General features: G+C 40.9%; 2 protein-coding genes across 2 annotated transcripts; both read left to right on the top strand.

The window, feature by feature from the left end:
* The first annotated feature begins 6,662 nt into the window (after nucleotides 1-6,662).
* Nucleotides 6,663-15,511, top strand: LOC113012898 (E3 ubiquitin-protein ligase TRIM39-like). The gene is made up of 8 exons (XM_026153330.1): nucleotides 6,663-6,725; nucleotides 9,871-10,463; nucleotides 10,633-10,728; nucleotides 12,911-13,144; nucleotides 13,368-13,515; nucleotides 13,612-13,638; nucleotides 13,970-14,145; nucleotides 14,236-15,511. The coding sequence occupies exons 2-8, from the start codon at nucleotides 9,882-9,884 to the stop codon at nucleotides 14,605-14,607; spliced, it is 1,635 nt and encodes a 544-aa protein (XP_026009115.1). The 5' UTR covers nucleotides 6,663-6,725; nucleotides 9,871-9,881; the 3' UTR covers nucleotides 14,608-15,511.
* A 1,447-nt stretch (nucleotides 15,512-16,958) lies between these two features.
* On the top strand, nucleotides 16,959-20,295 carry LOC113013884 (C-type mannose receptor 2-like). The gene is made up of 4 exons (XM_026155105.1): nucleotides 16,959-17,229; nucleotides 17,586-17,933; nucleotides 18,527-18,615; nucleotides 19,716-20,295. Exons 1-4 carry the CDS (start codon nucleotides 16,959-16,961, stop codon nucleotides 19,815-19,817), a joined length of 810 nt encoding a protein of 269 aa, XP_026010890.1. The 3' UTR covers nucleotides 19,818-20,295.
* Nucleotides 20,296-20,601: the final 306 nt, after the last annotated feature.

Here is a 20,601-nt window from a genome sequence, read left to right as displayed (position 1 = left end):
GACCCAGAGGGGGAAAATGATTTCAGTTTTTGCTACTATTAGTGGAACCAGACTGCACTGTTTCATATGTAATATCGTCATAATAATATGGCTAATTAACACATTTAGACATGGATATAGTCTGACTGAAAATTTGTGGAGGAAAATGTACATGACGTTAGCGTAGTTGTGAAATGCACTTCAGAAAATAGGATGTCGGCGAATTAACTCTGAAAGGAACAGCTCTGCATTTTATGCTTGAAGTGTCTGTTCTCATACTGAACCACAAACCGGGCTTTAGAATTGTAAATTGAACAAGCTAATGAGCCCATGATTCAACTAGACCTTGAAAATATTATATTAATATTTAGCTCACCTTCATTTGAGGGGTAAAAAATATCAAAATTCAAAGAGTCAAGATTCATTCACTGTGCCATACCAGCACCTATGTTCAGGCATGGCAGGTGATACTTTTGTTTATGAACTGCAGCCTTTTAACAGGAAGAAACATGCTGTGGAAGATAGTCAGAGATTAATAACAAGTATGATTCAATGCAGAGATGTCTATAGTAAGTGACCGATGGTGATGTGTCCTGTGTGTCGAAGCTTTGAAGCGTGAGTCGAGTAATCTCGGGGGAGTTTTTGTGAGGCTTGCTTTGATTACATATACAGTGATGTTCGAGGCCTCGTGGGCAGTCCGTACCATGTGACTGATTTAGGAACTGGCTCGCTGGTTTGCGCCAGATTAGACATAAAATGGGCAGCAAAACACAGCTGATTCCCCATCACTTTGTGTTGTGGAATTGGATTACGTACGTGCTACATAGATACTTGAGCAATTCTACTTGATGGAACGAGCAAGGAAGAGAAGATTTTCTCCTGTCTGGCAACATTTTCATCTCATCTCTCCTAATAAAGTATGCGCACAGTAATAAATATCACGAATGATAAGTACCATAATATAAATGAACAACACCACAGATTCCTATAATCTGATTTCTGTCTTTTAGTTTATTAAAGAGTGAAGCGTCACACACTAGTTTGTGTCATGATTACACAGTTACACAATCATACCAAAACTCTGTCCTGATAGTTTCCACTTTCTCTTTCGTATCAGACATACTGAGACAATATTCATGATAAATAACCATGAAAACAATTTATTTGTTCAGTTTAGAGGTTTACACATCACATCATTATAATCACAGAGCCTGTTTCACTTGAATCGTCCACTTGATGGCGCAGTAGAGCAAATGAATCATCACAGTGCTTCAAACCATGAGTCGACCAGTTGGATGGAAAGCTTCAGTTCACCACAAGGCTTCATCTCACCATCACTAGGTACAGCCTATGCTCAGTGATGTATGCAGCGCTTTAAAAAGGGCAGCGATGCCAAGCTTTTAAATCACCTTGTGTTGAACTCGGAGCTGAAGCTGGAGTGATAGCGTGTTCATTTGTTTATTTTCTTTCTTCAAACTGCAGATCTGACTGAGTCATTTGAACCATTTATGAAGAATCTTGATAGACAAAAAGCGATCAAAGCAGAGGTATGAGGTCATAGATTGTGGTGCAGAGCTGCGTTCAGCCATGCAAACACATGCAAAGTTTTATGCCTGATGCAAACAGTTTGCTGACATCTGGGTACTCTTTCCTTTTGTATAAATGCATATTAAAATAAATAAATAAATTAGACAATATTCAAAAAACTTGATGGAGAACAGGCACAGTATTTCACTCCCTGCATGGACGCTTTGCTAAACCTTTAAAAAGCTATAATTGAGCAATGTTTTCATAGCTATGGTTTTGCTTAAAATGTTCGTATTGAAATGGACTCATTAGTTGTTGTTCAGCAATAATGAGCAATGGATTTGTTTTGTGTACCAAAGCAGTTTTGCTATTGTAACTGCAAACTGGACTGCTGAGCCAGTAGATTAAAAATTTGTCAGTTTCGGATTTGAATCCCAAATTTGAAGCCAACACCTGAAAAAAGTCTTCCACACATTTATTATCGCAGCAAGCTGACACTGTGTGTGTTTAAAGCTACAAAGCAGAGATGTCGACCCCACAAGATGCAGTCAGCAGCCTTAGCTCTGTTAGACCAGTAGGTGTGCAGGAGCCCTGTTTTATATGATAGCATTACATGTGTTGTGTTTGAACCTCTGGTTATTTACTTGTTTTGTTTGTTGTTGCATTCTCAATCATAATAATTCTCTGTAATAATAAATATTTTCTGTGACCTTTTGAATGAAAGGAGGAAAGCACAATAAATGTGACCTTTGAGAGGAAATCTATCTGTATTTGACATTTATAAGTGTGCTTTCTTACTTAAAGTGTAACGAGCTTTATATTCAATATTTTATTCTTATTTTTGTATCTTTAAGGTCTTGAGCATCAAGTGGTGTTACTTCTCTCCCACTTAATTTTCACATGTCATATGAAGTGATAAACCTTCCACTGAAATGCTTTGCCTAGCAAAAGAGAGAGCGAGATAAAAAGGAGCCGTGACTCCCTCAAGGCTTTGCAAATTATGATATTAAAATTTTTTTATCAACTTCAAACATATTCCATTACAGGACAGACACCAGGAGGACCAAACATCTAGTCCAACTCTTATACATTTATGGTAATGCGGATGACATCTGGAAAAAGAGCATTTTTAATGGTTTTAATATGGATGTGGTATGACTGCTGTAGGCTACACAACTCATGATATGTAGTCAGGAAATGTTTTCTGTCAGCAGTTGTTGATGTGAGCACGCCTGCAGGCACGTAAATGACAGCAGCACAAGGTTCTGCGTGTGCTTTGCATGCAGGTAAATAGTCACATTGAGACAGAAGGCATCAATTATGTCTTTTTTCTTATTGAATGTGAAACCGTATATACATGGGTGTAATTTGAGTCTAGTGTGGACACAACTTTTTTCTGATTTCGGATGCACAGTTAATGCTGATCCCCACCAAACTTTTCAAATCTACTCAGTTCAATTGCATTATTTTTTTTATTTTATTTTATTTTTTAAATGACATCAGAAACAGCAGTATGCGACATTACGTGATGGCAGAGCTTCAGTTCATCCTTTGTCATTTTTTTTTTTTTTTTTTTTTTTTTTTAATAAATAGGACAGGGGGAATGAATGAGAGAAAGAGGGGGAGAGAAAGAAAGAAAACCAAAGGGGAGAAGAGACGGTGAGAAGGGGGGGGGGGGGGGGGAAGAGAGAGAGAGAAAAAAAAAAAAAAGAACTCCTGGGTCACCTGTATGGAGAAAAAAAACAAACAAACAAAAAAAACAAACAGAGGCGACAGCAAACAACAAAGAGCAACATAATAATAGAGAAAACAAAGCACCATCACAATAAACTAGCTAGTCATAGATATCAATATTTACTAAATAATAAACGATATTGTGCAGCACGCAAGATAGACAGCGCACAGTGTGCTTTGAGGCAGCAGCCAAGAAAGCTTTAGTCCGCGTCTGTGAATACCCATGTGTGCATACCTGTGTGGATCAGCATGCTTGCATTCCAAAGGTTTCTCCATGTAATGATCTGCTAGGGAGTGTGGGGGGGCCACAGCCCCGTCCTCCAGGGTGTGAGGCGGGTATGGAGGAGATCAAAACTCCAGACATCCAGAGGCCCCCAGAACACAAGAGACCATGGAAGACCAACAGAGGGGCAGCCACGCCACTGTTCCAGTAAGAGCTGAGGAGAGTCCCAGATGAGGGCTCGCCCAGCAGCCGCGGAGCAGAAGTCAGGGGGAGTTGCAGTGACGCGCCCGTGAGCTCCGCCGGCCCCCAGCTGTGCCTGAGTGACCGAGCCCCAGGCCGAGAGGCCGGGGGCACCCCACCTCCAAAGGGGCCCGAGCGAGCCCCAGGCCCCAGGCCCCGACAAGCGGCCGCCAAGGAGTGAGCCGGTGTGTACCCGGACGCCCACCCCCAGACACAAAGAACCACCAACACACCGACACCTGAGGGAGTCCGCCACCGGCAGGGGAAGTGGTGGTGGGTGGAGATAGGCCTCCAAACCTTGGAGGGCCTGAGGTGTCCCCAGAGAGGTGGCATCTGATACCCAACCTGACATATAGACACAGACATACAGGCACACACAGACACAAACATCCATTCCCACCCTCATGCTCTCATATGCACTCACTCCACACTCAACCAACGTGGAGGCAGACATAAAGAGACGCTGTACACACGATCACACTCCCCAAGCGTACTCTACAAACCGGGTCTAGGTACCCTTGCCCCTGGAGGGGGGAATTGCACCCAGACCCAGGTGGTGTTACCCTTTTCCCTGCGGTGGGGAGAGGCAGACCACCCCGACTCCGCAGCAGCAGGGAGGCCCCACACCCCAGACCGCAGTCGGATGGCCAACTCCTCCTACTAGCCCTCCCGCTCCAGCAGGCCGCAGAGAATGGGGGTGGGAGAAGACTCCAAACCTCCCTCCACCCGCTCATTGTAGTGTTGATGCATATGTGTTCTAAGGTGCAATTAAAACCCAGGAGGGCATGGAGCTACCTGCCAAGGAGCAGCAGGTAAGCGCATGGTCCCTCCTGCTAGCCCTCAATGACTAAGTGTATTTAAAATTGAGAGGTGGGCAACGACGTCAGGTGTGAGGTGTACACCCTGATGGTAATTTGGACTCCGTGATTGTGCCCACCCCCAAGATCCTATATGTATGTGTAATGAGAGTGTGAATAATGTGAATGTCTAAGTTGTGGGATAAAATTGAGGCAGAGGCAGCCAGAAGGGGACGGGGGGGGGGGGGGGGGGGGGGGGGGGGGTAGCCTCCTCTGCACCCTGGTGACATACCCCCACTCCAAGGCCCTGCATGTGTGGGTGGTTGTGGAGGAGCGGGAAGAGGGAGGCAGCTGGAGATGGGGAGGGAAGGAAGGGAGGGGCAGGTAACCCCTCCCTGGGGCCAGCTCCCCCGCTGACCCCAGTAGGCACTCCCACCCTCCGCGACCCGCGGATTAAGTTTTTGCATTAAGTTTTGTTTATATCGCTCCAAATCACAACAACAGTCACCTCAAGGTGCTTATTATTATATTGTACATTGTACTGTAAGGTAAAGGCCCTACAATAGTACAGAGAAAAACCAGACAATCAGACAACCCCGCCTTTGAGCACTTGGCAGCAGTGGGAAGAAAAAACGTGTAACAGGAAGAAACTTCCTGCAGAACCAGACTGCATTCCCTGTTTCTCTCAAATGTGCTGCAATCTCAGCCTAGATTTATTTATAATTAGCGATTATAAACCTATCCCTGTGTGGAAACTCTCATTAAATACAGTGGAATATTTGACAAATGTTTACAAACAACTAAATAAGCAATTTTCAACTTATTGACTTTATAAGTGCCAGTTAGGGTTCAGATTGAATCATAGCGCAGAAACAGGTCAGTGACCTAAAGATCAACGGTGACAGAAAGTCTCATTCTTAGGTGATCTCATTGCTGCTTTTGACACCGTGCATCGTGACATTTTAATTCAAAAGCTTCATGACTCAGTTGGTTTAACAGGTCAGGTTCTTGACTAGCTCTCATCGTATCTAAAGAGCAAAGGTTTTTATGTTGCAATTAGCAGTTTTAGATCTGCAAAAATAAAAAATCAATCAGGAGTTCCTCAAGGGTCAGTCCTTGGTCCATTACTCTTTAACTTTTACATGGTCCCACTTGGCACTGTCATAACGAATCAAAACATATTGTAGCGTTCTAATGCAGATGACACACAGCTGTACTTATCACTTTTCCTTCAGCTTATTGGAAATTCAGCAGCCAGACACCTTAGAGTTATGCAGAAATTTGACCGTATTAGCCAAGGATTAAAATCACTTCACAGTACATTATACCTTTAAAATCCTTCTACTAGTTAACAATGCTGTCAATACTTTGCAGCTGTACCCTGTACTTTTAAAATATTTCATATGGGATATGTACTCATCACTTCTTATCATCTGCATGAAACAATTTAAAATAGTAAAGCGCAATATGTAGGATACATATAGAGTTAAAATTGAAATGGAGAAGAAGAAGAAACTTTATGAAACTGTACCACTCAGTAAATTTGTTCTAAAGTCGGAGCTCAACACCTCCATTGTTTTGAAAAGACTCCATCACACGCCAGTCACATGATCACTAATCTGAAAATGAGCTCAAACCAACCAGTTTGGCTCCAGTTTTTATCTAAGAGCCCCAGTGGGTGTGAAACAGCTACTGTAACTCCATTCAGAGATGATATCAGCCAGCCTTGCCTGTACCCATCTGTTCTTCCTCGTGGCTTTTATTCAAGTTTGATTATGAAAGCTGAACATGTCCTTTTAACCAGTGCAAAGCTCTGCAGCATTCCTCAGAGTATTCTGCTGTCTAAGGCCTTCGTGAGGAGAAAACATTGAACCATTGGACTTAAACACCACACCCATGAGGTAAACACACTCCTTGCTAGTATGAAACCTATTATTACACACTCCTGTGCACACAAAGTATGTGCTAAACGTGCACATTCATGTGGTATGTAACTAATGCTGGGCTGTGCTGAGAATGCTGCCGTTTTAAGATTAGGAAGTAAAGAGAAACCGGAGCAGGGCTCAGGAGTGGGAGGGATGAATAACAGTTGTGACGTTACATTTTCCTGTTTAACAGCTAGTCCTGTTATCTATTCATGCCAATTTATGCAGCAGGAGTCACCTGATCTGCTGTCAGTAAGAACACAGGAGTGGTTGGATAACTTCCATTACAGAAGAAAAGCTGTAAGTATGAGCAGAAAGTTTTTTATTTAATTCTTAAACTGTGAAACAGATCAGGTCAAGCAGCATCATTAATTCAAAAGAGGAACAGCATGTGCACCCCTTATTGGACAGTTGTTTAGATAGCCGGCCTGCTGCACAAAGCTAAATCCTGAGTATTCAAAGAGTACAGTCATAACACATGTAAAATGTTGCTAGTTGTTTGCATTTGAAATGTAACAAGCTTCACTTGTGTGCTTAAGACTATCCTCTAAAAAAGAAACAGCCACCTGTTTGTGCACTTGTTAACTGAATGCATTTAATTGGTGCCTTTACATGAGCTGCTTCCTCTTTAGTTTTGTAGCTTTCAGCGTAGTTAAAATCCACTCACTGCCCGATCAGCTTGTTCCAAGTATGGAATAAATCTTTATGATGACTGAAGTTTGTAATGATTGACTCAGTTAGAGCTGTATATGGCCTAAAAGCCTTCACTGTGTGTGCGCTGCAATGTGTTCTTGAGGGAGTTTGGAGTAAAATGCCTGTTCTTGGCTGGGGAGATTCATATAAATCCGTTTGTGTAGTGACTGCGTAACAGTTGTCAAACTTAGCTCACTATAAAGATTTTAAAAAGGTGTAAAAAGTTGGCTGTGTCTCGCTGTGGCTTCACGTTACTTGGATAAGAAACCACCACTGCTGTTTTTACACCTTGGTTTATGGAGTAGATTAAACAAATAATATGAAAAGTTTACATTAGTGAGCTGGCTGGCTGATTCTGATACTTCTGGAGAGAAGCAGTAATTATGCAAAGCTAAGGGCAATAAACTTTCATTTGTTAACCACAAATTTGGCTAAACTGATTCTGTAACAAAGGGCGTAAAGTTCAGTTTTTACTAATCGTAGTTATTTGGTAATAACTGCCGGGTTGGGTTTTCTTCAGGAGCTGCTTTCCTCATATTCTTCTGTGGTAGGAGTTCTTCCAACACCACTATGTTTGTGAGCATTTAACCCTTTAACATCTAAGTCAGCGGTCCCCAACCCCCGGGCCTCGGACCGGTACCGGTCCGTGAGTCGTTTGGTACCGGCCCCGAGAGATTTGAGGCTCAGGTGTGAAATGTATGGTTTTCAGGGTTTTTATCGGTTTTCAGCGTTATTTTGTTATCATTTTTATCATTAACTCGGTTTTCCTGGGTCTTTTCACGTGTGTTACGAATAAATCTTCTTTTTTTCAGTACCAGTACTAGTTTTATATTGTTGTATTTATCCGCGACACCTTAAAGGCCGGTCCGTGAAAATATTGTCGGGCATAAACCGGTCCGTGGCGCAAAAAAGGTTGGGGACCGCTGATCTAAGTCATTATGATACTCCCAACCCTTAAACCCGTCTACTAGCCTACGTCAGGACCCCAACCCTAATTGTTTAACACACTAGAAGAACTTGAGTGCAACAATACCTATAACCCAAGGCCCAGTAGTGACATATGATGGCCTGTGCATTGCTTTTATTCCCCTCTTTGCCAAATCAATATCAGATCAGATTGGGGAAGCCCAAAAAAACACACAGCCCTTGCCCCTCACCACCTGCTATTAACGTCTAACCCCAACTCTGAACTGGGACAATCAGAAAATGGACTTTTTATTAAATTGTTCTCTTCAGTTTTGTCCATTAGGCAACAAATGTGAACCAAGAGAGGGAACAAAGGGTGAAATTAGGGTCAACAAGGGTTAGAAATAATTCAATTCAATTCCATTTTATTTATATAGCGCCAAATCACAACAAAAGTCGCCTCAAATAGGGACTCACACCTCAGAAGGTTAAGACAGAAACATAAACTGTATATAAATGATGGACATGATCTTTCTGATCTAAAAATCAAAGCCAATTTCTACTAGAAAAGTCACCCTTGGTTTCTCAGACTGTCATCACACTTCTCACATTCACTATGGAAACACCAAGATGATGATAGAGGCAAAAAAGCACTAAGAGTAAAGCTTCAAGGCGGGACCAACCAATGAGATGGTGACAAGTTGGCAACGTTCATGAAGAAACTGAAACAACGTGGACTAAAAACCCAAAACAAACAAACCAAAAAAACCCTGAACACTTGTCAGAGCTGACTTGTCGGAGTTACTGCTCATAAATGACAGCAGTTAACTTGTGTAACTTAATACCATATTTCAGTTGATACATTTTATCTTAAATAAATAATTAATTAAAAACGTATTAATTTTAACCATTAATATCAAATGTACCTATTTCATTGCAGAATTTCCAAATATCTGGATTCACCTTAAATGACTTTGCATAATATTTTTACAGTCTTGCCTTTAAAATAAATGGCCTGTATTTGTATAGCGCTTTACTAGTCCCTAAGGACCCCAAAGTGCACACATTCACACACTGATGATGGCAAGCTACATTGTAGCCACAGCCACCCAGGGGCGCACTGACAGAGGTGAGGCTGCCGGACACTGGCGCCACCGGGGCCTCTGACCACCACCAGTAGGCAACAGGTGAAGTGTCTTGCCCAAGGACACAACGACCGAGACTGTCCAAGCCGGGGCTCGAACCGGCAACCTTCCGATTACAAGACGAACTCCCAACTCTTGAGCCACAATTGCCCCAAATAAAATCTAAACAAATTGCAAAAGTCTTTAATGTTTCTTGGGTTAAATTGCTGCTTTCATGCTTTGTGAAACTAGTCTCACACTTATGAGTTCAGAAGTGCTTTTTGTAGCAAGTCACTATAATTATACCTCTGGTCTCTAAGTAAGATATTTTGATTGGTGGAAGAGTAGACTATTATTATATCACAGTAATAACATGTGGAAAGAATGGGTGTGTTAGTTTGGGAAACAATGACTCATTCATTAAGCACACTGAAGAGTGCAGGGTGTATGCAGCCTGAATTTCAAGAAGTGCATGCTTGAACATATTTACACAATTACACAATTACACACGCACACACGCACACAAGCAGAAGTCACAAGAGTCCTAAACGTTTGTTAATAAAGTCCTTTTGTTGCCTCAAGGTTGCTAAAATAATTTTTTTCTGGTAGTGTTTTCGGATATGAACAATACGTTTTATCGAGCTCTCCTCTCATCACGACATTCAGACATTTGCATTTACTCCCTCTGCCTGCAGCTTATCATTTGACTTCCTCATTTACAGTTCTGCAGGTCATGGCCTCCAACATGCTACCAGAAAAACAGTTCTACTGTCCCGTCTGTGAGCAGGTGTTCACAGACCCAGTGACGACTCCCTGCGGACACAACTTCTGCCAAGCCTGCATTCAGAGCAAGTGGGAAGGCACTGACGTCTGCCAGTGCCCCGCGTGTGACAGGTCGTTCCCTTCAAGGCCTGAAATAAGCATAAATATAGCTTTCAAAGAGCTCGCAGACACATTCAAACAGATGATAGTCTGCTCATCGGCCGCGCCGCTGTCTTCAGCCCAGCCTGGTGAGGTGGTGTGTGATGTCTGTGCCGCCACGTCCCTGCAGGTGAAAGCACTGAAATCCTGCCTGGTGTGCCTGACATCGTACTGTGAATCCCACCTGGAGCCTCACAAGAGGGTGGTCACCCTGAAGCTGCACAAGCTCATGGAGCCGGTGAAGAACCTGCAGGACAGGATGTGTAAGAAGCACGAGCGGCTGCTGGAGATGTTCTGCAGGGATGAGCAGAAGTGTGTGTGCCAGTTCTGCACTGAGACTGAGCACAGAGATCATAAGGTTGTTTCTGTACAGGATGAGAGCACGGAGAGGAAGGTGTGTGGTGAACTTTCTAAACTGTCAGAACAATTTTTTTATGTATACTTATAAATCTATGGTTCCTCTTACACACACTTAAACACGAATCGAGGAAAAGAGTAATGATTCAACTTCCTGTAGTCATGCCAATCAGCAATGCCTTTTCATTTATTTTGTGCCTGATTAGGTCCTTATTAAGAAGAGTGAGGCTGACTTTCAGGAGATGATCCAGGAGCGACTGAAGAAAGGGGAGGAGATCAAAAACTGTTTGAAGCTCAGCACGGTGAGCCACGACGCAAATATTTCTGTCATGTGGTTTGTTGGATTCTCTCTTACTGATTTCTTGTTTTGGTTAAAGTCAAAAAATGTGTTTAGAAAGTCTGACATGAGTTTGGTAAAAGCTTAGAGAGACTTTTACACAAACACCAGTTCTTTAGGAGGCTAGGCGTATAAATAGTTCAGTTAGTTTCATGAAATTAGACCAAGAAGATGTATAATCCATAGACCGTATATAGGACAGATTCACATTCTTAAATGTGGAGCGAGTGAGGAACCTGCTTCATTTTGAACAGCCACCAGGGGCAGCCCTTGCCGTTGCAAGGTGGTGGATTTAAAGTGTGCAAAAATGAAGATGCAAAACCACAGAGAACAACACGGAGAAGAACACAGACAAGCAAATGCATCATGTTGCACAAATGCAAAACTCAAATGAGAGAATAACATATATAGAGGAAACGGGGCACGTGGGAGAAGGGAGAGAGGACAAAAGGCACTCTGTGGAAGAAAACCAGAGAATAATTACACATGACTAAATGCAGAGTGGCGTATAAACACATAGGGAGTGAAAACGGTGAGTGAAGAAGAAACACTTCTTGCATCATGGAAAGTGTGCAGCAGCCTGCACATATTGCAGCGTAACTAAGAGAGGATTTAGGTCAGCGGTTTCCAAATCCAAGCCTCAAGGGCCGGTGTCCTGCAGGTTTTAGATGTGTCCTTTATCCAACACAGCTGATTTAAATGGCTAAATTCCTCCTAAACATGTCTTGAAGCTCTCCAGAGGCCTGGTAATGAACTAGTCATTTGATTCAGGTGTGTTGACCCAGGGTGAGATCTAAAACCTGCAGGACACCGGCCCTCGAGGCCTGGAGTTCAGCACCCCTGGTTTAGGGTATGATTTAAGAAAAGCATGAACTAGTTTTTCAGCATCGCTCTGAGACAAGATGTTTGTCATTTTAGAGATATTGTGGAAATGCTACAAAGCAGTCTTACATATGTGTTTAATATGTGCATTGAAGGACATATGCTCAAAAACAACTCCAAGGTTGTGCCATCCAGATTAAGAATCTGGTTAGACAACATGAAAACACAAGATTTTTAGGTCCGAGTTCAATAACCTCAGTTTTATCTCAATTTGGAAGCAACAAATTGGAGGTCAGCCAGGTCTTAATGTCCGTAAAATATTCCTTCAGCTTAACTAATTGTTGTATAGATAAAGCTCAGTAACATCTACACATCTATAGCAGTGAAAATGTATGCAATGCCTTGGAATAATACTGCTTAATCAGAATCAGAACAATTTATTGATCCCCAGGGGAAATTGTTGATTAAATACAGAGTGGTGTATAAACACTTAGGGAGTGAAAAAGGTGAGTGAAGTAGAAACACTCAGTGCATCATGGAAAGTCTGCAGCAGCCTACACATATTGCAGCGTAACTAAGCGTTAGGGTTTAGAGAAGCATGTATAATGTAGACAATAGTCACAGTATGAAACCCTCTGGAACTGTTCTGCCCGTTTCTGTGTTGGTCCTTTATTTGAAGACGTAACGCCAGGATACATAATTAATCATAATAGAGACAACCTTGGCTAAATGGCCCATGACATCAGATTGCATTTAGGTCTATGCAAATATAGCCTTCAGCTTACCCCCCTTTCTCTGTGACCTCAGTAGGCACGTTCTGGATGAGACTATGGGCTTAGTCTCTAGGTTCAGGTCCTATTGAAGAACACATGAACAAAATTATGCTTATTCAGAAGGGTAAGGACAACAAATTATCTAGGATATCTGAAGACTTATGATTGACTAGTTTTTTCCCCACATCTTTTATACTATCTCTGGCACAGTCACGTAATCGGATTGATTTACTGACTTAAGTCCATGTGGTTTCTTGAGACATTCCTGTGTAGTCTTTGGAGTGTGATGGGCTACATAGTGCAGCAGGACAGACCAGAGCTGTCACAGAAAGCAGTTTTTAGAGGGGCTGCTTGTATTAAAGGAACATGCATATGAAAATTCAAGGACCCAAAGGTCGTTGTAATACAACAAGACAGTCAGTGGTTTCAATGTCATGGTGGAGCTGTCCAGGAAAAGCAGGGAAGGATTTCAGAAACAGACCATCGAAAAGACCAAGATGATCACACAGCAGCAAACGTAACACATAACTTAATCTTTTCTTTTTCATTCAGGTAAGTGGAGAGATGGAGGTGAAGGAGAGCGATCGTCTCTTTACGTCTCTGATTCATACCATCAAGGAGAGACAGACCGAAGTGAATGCAGAGATAAAGGAGGAGCAGAAGGCAGTGGAGAGGAGGGCGGAGGAGCTCATCAGTGAGCTGCAGCAGGAGATCACTGAGCTGCAGAGGAGAAACACGGAGATGGAGGAGCTGAAGAACACTGAGGATCACCTGCACCTCCTGCAGGTTAACATTAAACTAGGACTTTGAGTTAGACTGATGACGGTTGAAACTTTTTTGGCTTTGGCATCACTTAATTACATTTTTAAAAAAATCTCATCTTTATATGTAGGAAATATTGAATGTGTGTTAAGGGCATTCATTTAGTTTTTGTCATTTTGTTATCTAAAAATACCACATTTTAAATGCCAGCATTAAACTTTCTATGCTCTATTTCTCTCTTATAAAGCATTTGCCCTCTATTACATCACCTCCACCCACAAAAGAGTGGATGGAGATCAACATACCACCTGAGCTCTGTGTGGGGACTGTGCGGAGAGCGTTGTCTAAAGTTGAACGGACCCTCATGAATGAAATGGAAAACTTGAAGAAAAAAGGTGACACAAGCTTAGCAGGAAAAACAGCCTTTTATTTTTGAGATGGAGCTCTTCTTAAAAATGTCAGAACTCATCATCTTACTTTTCTTATGACAGAGATGAAGAGGATGCAGAAATATGCAGGTATGCACACATTTAAATGCATAAATAAATAGCACTGCATTGCTTTCTGTCTTATTCTGTCATATTTACGCAAATGCATGTTTTGCGTGCTTATGTATAGGAATGCTTGTAAAGATACTTTTAGTCATATGCTTAGAGACGCTTTCTTAACTTTCTTAACTTTTGTATCTATTCTTCTATTCTATTCAAATTATGGGTGCAGGATGACTGGTGCATTTCTCAGATGATTTTGGTGAACAAACCTTAATTATATGCAAGCCAATCATGTCTGATTTGCATACCAACCATTAGAAGTTGTATAAGCTAAAGTTATTTTCATTTTACCTTGTAGTTGACGTGGTTTTAGATCCGGACACTGCCCATCCAAACATCGTCTTAACAGCTGACGGGAAGCAAGCGGGTCGTGGTGAGCTTCTTCACGTTGTTCCAGACAACCCCCAACGCTTCGACCCTGTCATCTGTGTTTTGGCCAAGCAAGGCTACATCTCGGGGAGGTTCTACTTCCAGGTGAACTACTTAATTATAAAATCCTAGTAATCCTAAAAATGCAAAACACGTTTTTGATCTCTCTCATTCTCATATTTGGTTTTTAATCAGGTTTCAGTCGGTCAAAAGACCTTCTGGGATCTGGGCGTGGTCAAAGGGTCTGTCAACAGGAAGGGCATGATCACCTCCAAGCCAGAGAACGGCTACTGGACAGTGCGCTTGAGGAACGGCGATGAGTATCGAGCTTTAGACTCCCCTTCGGTCCGTCTTCCTCTCAAGGAGAAACCGGAGATTGTGGGGGTCTTTACGGATTACGACGAGGGAACCGTGTCGTTCTTCGACGTGGAGGCCAGATCTCACATCTACACCTTTACTGGGTGCCTTTTCTCTGAGAAAGTTTACCCCTTCTTCAGCCCGGGCGTTTGCGACGAAGGAAAAAACAAAGGGCCATTGATTATCACAGCTGTCAATCATGAGTCATAGACTGGAAGAGCCTATACCTGCTTTTTAAAGATGCAAGGGATGTTTTATCTTTACTAAACTCGAATATTAATATTAAAGCTTTTTTGGTATTTGGGTTCTATGTAACATGTTTCATGGCTTGAAGTATTGATGTGAATGGTGACAGTGGTGCTTAAATGAAGAGCCTTTCTCTAATATATTTGCTGTTGTTCTAAAAGGTTGTTTTTTTGGACAAAAAAGTTGCACTACCAGCAAGAAATGCTTCTTTTTTGTATATATTGTCTTTTTAACCAATCATCGTCCATGACGTGAAAGAAACCACAATAAAACACAATCTCCTGTTTCAGATGCAATTTTTAGTTTCTTCTAGCTATTTGGGATTAATTGGCCTCGACTAAGCTTCATCTTTGCATCTTTGAACAGAAAGTGTTTGGGTTCTTTTTAGTTTGATGAGTGTAGTTTAGAACATAATGTTTTAAGAAACATACAACATTTTAATGCGCAGATTGGAGTATAAGGTGCAGGAATGCCAGATGAGATGACGATGCAGGGACTCGGGAGGTTAAGTAAGAACTATAAGTCATCCTAAATATAAAATGAATGACTATAGAAATCAATTTAAACTTCATCTGACTTACACTCAGAAACATGCAACACTAACCCTGTAAAGTCAAATGTATTAGATTTGGCCCATTTTAAGACATCAGTATGATTTTTGAACCCTAACCCTCTTTATTTAAGTTTTCAAGATAAACAAACTGTAGACAAAAATGCCAAATGTAGTACAAATCAAAACTCCTATATATAATTTGATATTTAATTTATTCATTTTTAAATTTGATGAACACTTCAGCTGCAAAACATTAGAATTTGCTGGCAATTATTTCATGTTTCAGGCTTTACAGGGTTAAAATAAAATAAAGAATTGAGGCAAAAAATGTGAAAAAGCACAAAAACATCTTTAATGTTAAATGAGCGACAAACTTAATGCACTTAAATGCTTGACAAAAATGTCTTATTGTATATCCTGCCCTTTTCATAATGCAGCAGAGATCCAGAGCACTGCTGCCACACCTGAATTTGTATACAAATTGTATTTTAGTTACACAATGTACTTAACGTTATAATGTTTAATGGTGCTCACTAATTCAGTACAGTGATGGAGAGACATACGCCTTTGAGTCTGACCCTACTTCACTTGTTTACTGGTGCTTATTTATTATGGTTGTTGTTAGTTAATTTAAAAAAAAGAGAGAGAAATTGCCAGAATAAGGCTGTGACTATGTTTTGATCAGTTTTTTGTGGTGATTTGTTTTTTAAATAAATATTTGAATCAGTCCCAGCAGGACTACGTGTGTTTCCATGTGCTTTGCATTCACAGAGGCCTTCTGACTAAGGATAAATGCTGCAGGAGGGATTATTCGTCCTCTATGAGAGAGCGAGGACTTCTGAGTTATGTCCTCCTGCTTCTGATATGAAAAAATGCTTATAGGAAAATCTATGATAAGTTATTGTCTCTGCAGCTTAATCAGCTTTTATGCTTGGCACATGTTGAACAAATGCAAAGCAAAGTGTTACGGCAAAGTTACTGCTTACGAAAGCATTCAGTATTTCGAGTCATCTTTCTTCCTCGACATGATGGATGTAATCCAGTCTTAAGGAAAATATAAAAGATTATCAAGAACACCTAATGAGATAGAGTCTTATCAGTTTAAGCAGCAAATCTCTCAGTGGAGATGATGAAAACTGTGGAATTAGTTCGTTTATGAATTCTTACTGTTAAATATAATCCTCAGTTGAGTTTATGTTTGAGACGTGTCCGAGTTTGCTGGAGGTCACAGACATGCAAAACTCTTTTTCTTGAACATAAGTAGATTTTTGCATCCACCTGCAAGGACACAAGATCCGGAAATCCAGGCAGACACCTGCTTTGAATTTGCAGATTCAAGAGAAGGCTGCATCCAGCTTTTCTCATCAGAGCTGTCTCCTTCACAGGTAGGAGTTATTGGGGGCTTAGATTATTGTGTATCCTTGGCCTGACATTTGAATGTAATCCATCTTTTTGTGTTTTTATGAGTATACTTTAATCTCTCTGAAAGCAGAGACCATGGAGAAGAAGATGTTTTGCATCTTTCTATTCTCTGGTGAGTACATTTTCTCTCTTGCCTTTAAAGTTAATTGATCTACATCAATACTGAAGTGTTGAAGGACGGATGTAGAAGGCATAAAAGCTGTGATACAAAAGGGTTTTTTTTTTATCTTTGGCATTACACACAGGTCTGTGCCATTTCACCTTCTCTTACCAACGTCCTCTGTACCACTTTATCAACAACCCTAAAGACTGGCTCACTGCCCAGCAGTACTGTAGAGACATGTACACTGATTTGGCAACCATAACTGATGAGCAGGACTTGGAGGATTTAGCAGGTCTGGTGGGGTCTGGTGGTCCCTTTGTGTACTTAGGTTTGTACAGAGATTGGGGCTGGTCAGTGTCTGAAAATGATGACTACAAAGAAGGAGAACCTGCATACTGGAACTGGGCAAGTGGTGAGCCCAGTGTTCAGTCCTGTGCAAGCATGTCAGCAACAGGGGGATGGTCTGCTACACCGTGCAACTCCACTTTAAGCTTCTTCTGCTACACTGGTAAGATTTTTTAACACTTTTCTGTGCTGTTTACCTTTTGTGTGAGCCACAGTCCATACCACAGTTCCCCCCCTGCTTTGAAATGAGAGTCACTCTTTTAAAACTTAAAGTGAGAAAATTATAAAGAACCAAATCAGAAATTATGACACCAAACAAGCACATTAGAAGCAATTACAAGAAAAATGCTTATGAATTATGGTACAGCAAATTTTTGCACTTTGTTTTATAATATTCTGGAAACCTTTGATCTAACATTGTGCACCCCGGGATCATAATCATTATGTAATTCGAGATATTAAAATTATTCTGCTGACTAACTGAGCATTTTTTCCCCAAACATCTGTTTTTTTCTGTAGCACTTGCCACTGACGTTTCTGAAAGGTTTGTCCTGATCACCAACACCATGGACTGGCTCTCTGCTCAGAGCTACTGCAGGACTACGTACACAGATCTGGCCCGAGTGCAGAACCAGCAGGAAAATGACCTGCTGCAAGCCTTGGTGACAAACCAGCAGGTGTGGATCGGCTTGACAAGGATGTCCTGGAGGTGGTCTGATGGAAGCGAACCCTCGTTCATACCCTGGGGACTCTCTGTGATAGCGTCAGCTCAACTCAGCGATTGTGGTGTGCTTCAGGTCAGCAGCAATCCTCTTGGGATGGTCCAAAGGAGCTATGCTGAAAAACAGCCCTTTATTTGCTACACCGGTAATCATTTCTTTCTTCTGTCATAAACCACAAACCGTGATTTGTATGATAGCCTTTTAAAAATTCCCTGAGGTCAAAATCATTATCAGTGATGACTAACCCTGTACTATCAAAATAAGTAATTTTGATCACTTTTTAAATTTGTTTTCCTAAATCGAAGAAAATGTTATCCATTAACGTATATATTGGGTTTATTTATAATCATTATTTATAATCATTTTCAAAGAGTGTGTGTAAACATTGTGGGATCAGCAGTGCAATGTAGTGGCAGAAATTTGGAAGGACCAGTTCCTGTTATTAAAAAATAAAAGGTGTTTGGGAGCTTAATTTTAAATTGACCCCCCAAAAAATTCACTGTTATTGTACACGTAAAAAGATTTCTGGTGATTAGAGCAAGAAAACTAAAGGCAGATATAACTGGAAAGCACTGCTGAGGTTTTACACTTATATTACAGTGTAGTTTATCAAAATGTAGAGAACAAGAAATTACAAAAAGTTTCATTTAAAAATTACTGCATAATTGTATAATTACAACTTTTAGCATTTGAAATGATGATGAACTAAAATTAAAGAGGAATTTATAATCTTACCAGCTCCGCGGAAAAAGACATTGGTGCAAATGGAGCTCAGTGCTGATGTGGACATGACAGACCCGGGTGTGAGGGAGTCTGTCTTGAAATGGGTAAGTTGTGTAGAGTCATAAAATGCCAAGTAAAGTTTTTAGTAATGAGAACAATTGCCAGATGTTTTTGAGGTGGACTGAATATCAACTCTGTAGGTCACTGTAACATCAACATACATTTTAAATGGACACAACTTTATTAGACTCTTTTGTACAAAATTTAAAGGCGACCATCTATTCTCACTGGACAGTTTATCACATACAGTGTAGTAGTACTCAGTTGGACTCATTTTTGCCTTCAAGGAGTTTTTATTTTTCATGGCTTCAATTCAACAAGTTGCTGTAAACATTCCTCAGACATTTGACTCCATATTGTCGTAACAGCATCACACAGTTGCTTCAAATTTGTTGCACATCCATAATGTAAATCTCCTGTTCCACCACATCCAAAAGGTGCCCTAATACATTGAGATCTCGTCACTATAGAGGCCATACAGTGAACTGTGGATACAGTAGATAGGCATGGTCAGGAACAACATTTAGGGATGATGTGGTATTTAAATTATGCTTCCTAGTACTAAGATGCCCAGGGTGTTCCCAGAAAGTGTCAGATTCTGACTTTCTGAATGTCGCATCAGAATCTGAGAAATATCAAACACTTTTCTAATCTTCTTTTGGCCTAATTTGGTGAGCCTGCGTGAACTGTAGCCTCGGATTCTTGTTCTTAGCTAACAGATGGGGCACCCAGTGTTGTCTTCTGCTGCTTTAATCTATTAGAGATGCTCTTCTGCATAACTTGATGTAACAAGGCAGTCTTTTCATTCTTCTCTGACCCCTGACATCAAGGTATTTTCAACCAGAGAACTTCAGCTCACTGGATATTTTCTCGTTTTCAGAGCATTCCCTGTAAAGCTTAGCTATGGATTGTTGGAAAATCCCAGCAGATCAGCAGCCCCTGAAATACTAAGACCAGACTGTCTGTCACCACCAACAATGCCATGCTCAGTGTCACTTAAACCCCCTTTCTTCCTCATTCTCATACTCGGTTTGAACTACATGCCTGAATGCGCTGAGTTCCAGCCATGTAACTGGATTATTAGATTTGCTAATGAGTGTTTAAATTCCGATATAACCATTACATTTTTGTTTCTCTTACACAGGTTAAAAATAACCTGGGCGGTACATCTGATGACCTAAACGTGAGCTGGTGGAAACCTCCAGAAAAGAAATACCTCTTAAAGCATCAGAAATGTCCCCCATAGTTACCACTGTTTGTTTCTGCAAAAAAGAGGCTCAATATCATATATTACTTTTATCATTTGCAAAAGTGAAACCAAACATGATTGATTTGTTCTTTATTTCTTAGGTTATATTTGTATATTTCCTTTTTCTGTTGGAGAGCATAAATAAACACGAAGGAATGCAAACTTTCAGGGTTATTTAAGGTGATGAACGACTAAAGAAGACGAGTTGTGTTTGTCTCATCAGAGAGAAATATCAGATCTGAAAATTAGCATCTACTTTGAATCGAGCTCAAGTAAACTGGATTTCCATGTAGTTTGCATACATCGAAGCAGGCCTTAGAGGACTTTTTCTAAATTGGTCATGAGGTGAAGTTAGAATAAAGTACAAGCCATTCTATAGGGAATATTTAGAACTGACTTCTGGGCTAATGCCATGCTTAAGCTAACTACGAGATTATGCTACTCAGGCCCATTTTGGTGTAAATCTGCATGTTAATTGGGGATCTTTCAAATGACCTTTATTAATAAAAAGAACACATCTGTGTAACAGTAGTTGAGGACTAGCTTGCCAGTTTTAATATTTTGTTAATTCATTATTGTATTTAAATTATATGAAGATCGTTCTCTTGTGTTAAGACTGTGGTACATACAATAATTCTTTGGTGTGATTCGACTTTAGCTTGGACAGATTTCCATTTATTTATTTATTACTGATCCTGCTGTGTGTGCAGGTTGAGTGGCTGCTCGCTTCCACTACGCTTCTTCCTCTCAGCGACATCAGTTTCCAGGGTAATTTGAGGAA

The sequence above is a fragment of the Astatotilapia calliptera genome, chromosome 3, assembly GCF_900246225.1.
Source record: "Astatotilapia calliptera chromosome 3, fAstCal1.2, whole genome shotgun sequence".
In the NCBI taxonomy this organism is placed as follows: Eukaryota; Metazoa; Chordata; class Actinopteri; order Cichliformes; family Cichlidae; genus Astatotilapia; species Astatotilapia calliptera.
Note: the sequence above shows the minus strand (reverse complement) of the source record. Positions and strands in the feature narration are given on the sequence as shown.

Bases quoted from the DNA above. Each gene is read 5' to 3' on its own strand.
- LOC113012898 (XM_026153330.1), top strand. From the start codon at position 9,882: ATGGCCTCCAACATGCTACCAGAAAAACAGTTCTACTGTCCCGTCTGT. The intron at 13,516-13,611 runs GTGACACAAGCT...TTCTTATGACAG, and splicing joins GGAAAACTTGAAGAAAAAAG to AGATGAAGAGGATGCAGAAA. The intron at 13,639-13,969 runs GTATGCACACAT...TTTACCTTGTAG, and splicing joins GAGGATGCAGAAATATGCAG to TTGACGTGGTTTTAGATCCG.
- LOC113013884 (XM_026155105.1), top strand. From the start codon at position 16,959: ATGTACACTGATTTGGCAACCATAACTGATGAGCAGGACTTGGAGGAT. The intron at 17,230-17,585 runs GTAAGATTTTTT...TTTTTTCTGTAG, and splicing joins AAGCTTCTTCTGCTACACTG to CACTTGCCACTGACGTTTCT. The intron at 18,616-19,715 runs GTAAGTTGTGTA...TCTCTTACACAG, and splicing joins GGGAGTCTGTCTTGAAATGG to GTTAAAAATAACCTGGGCGG.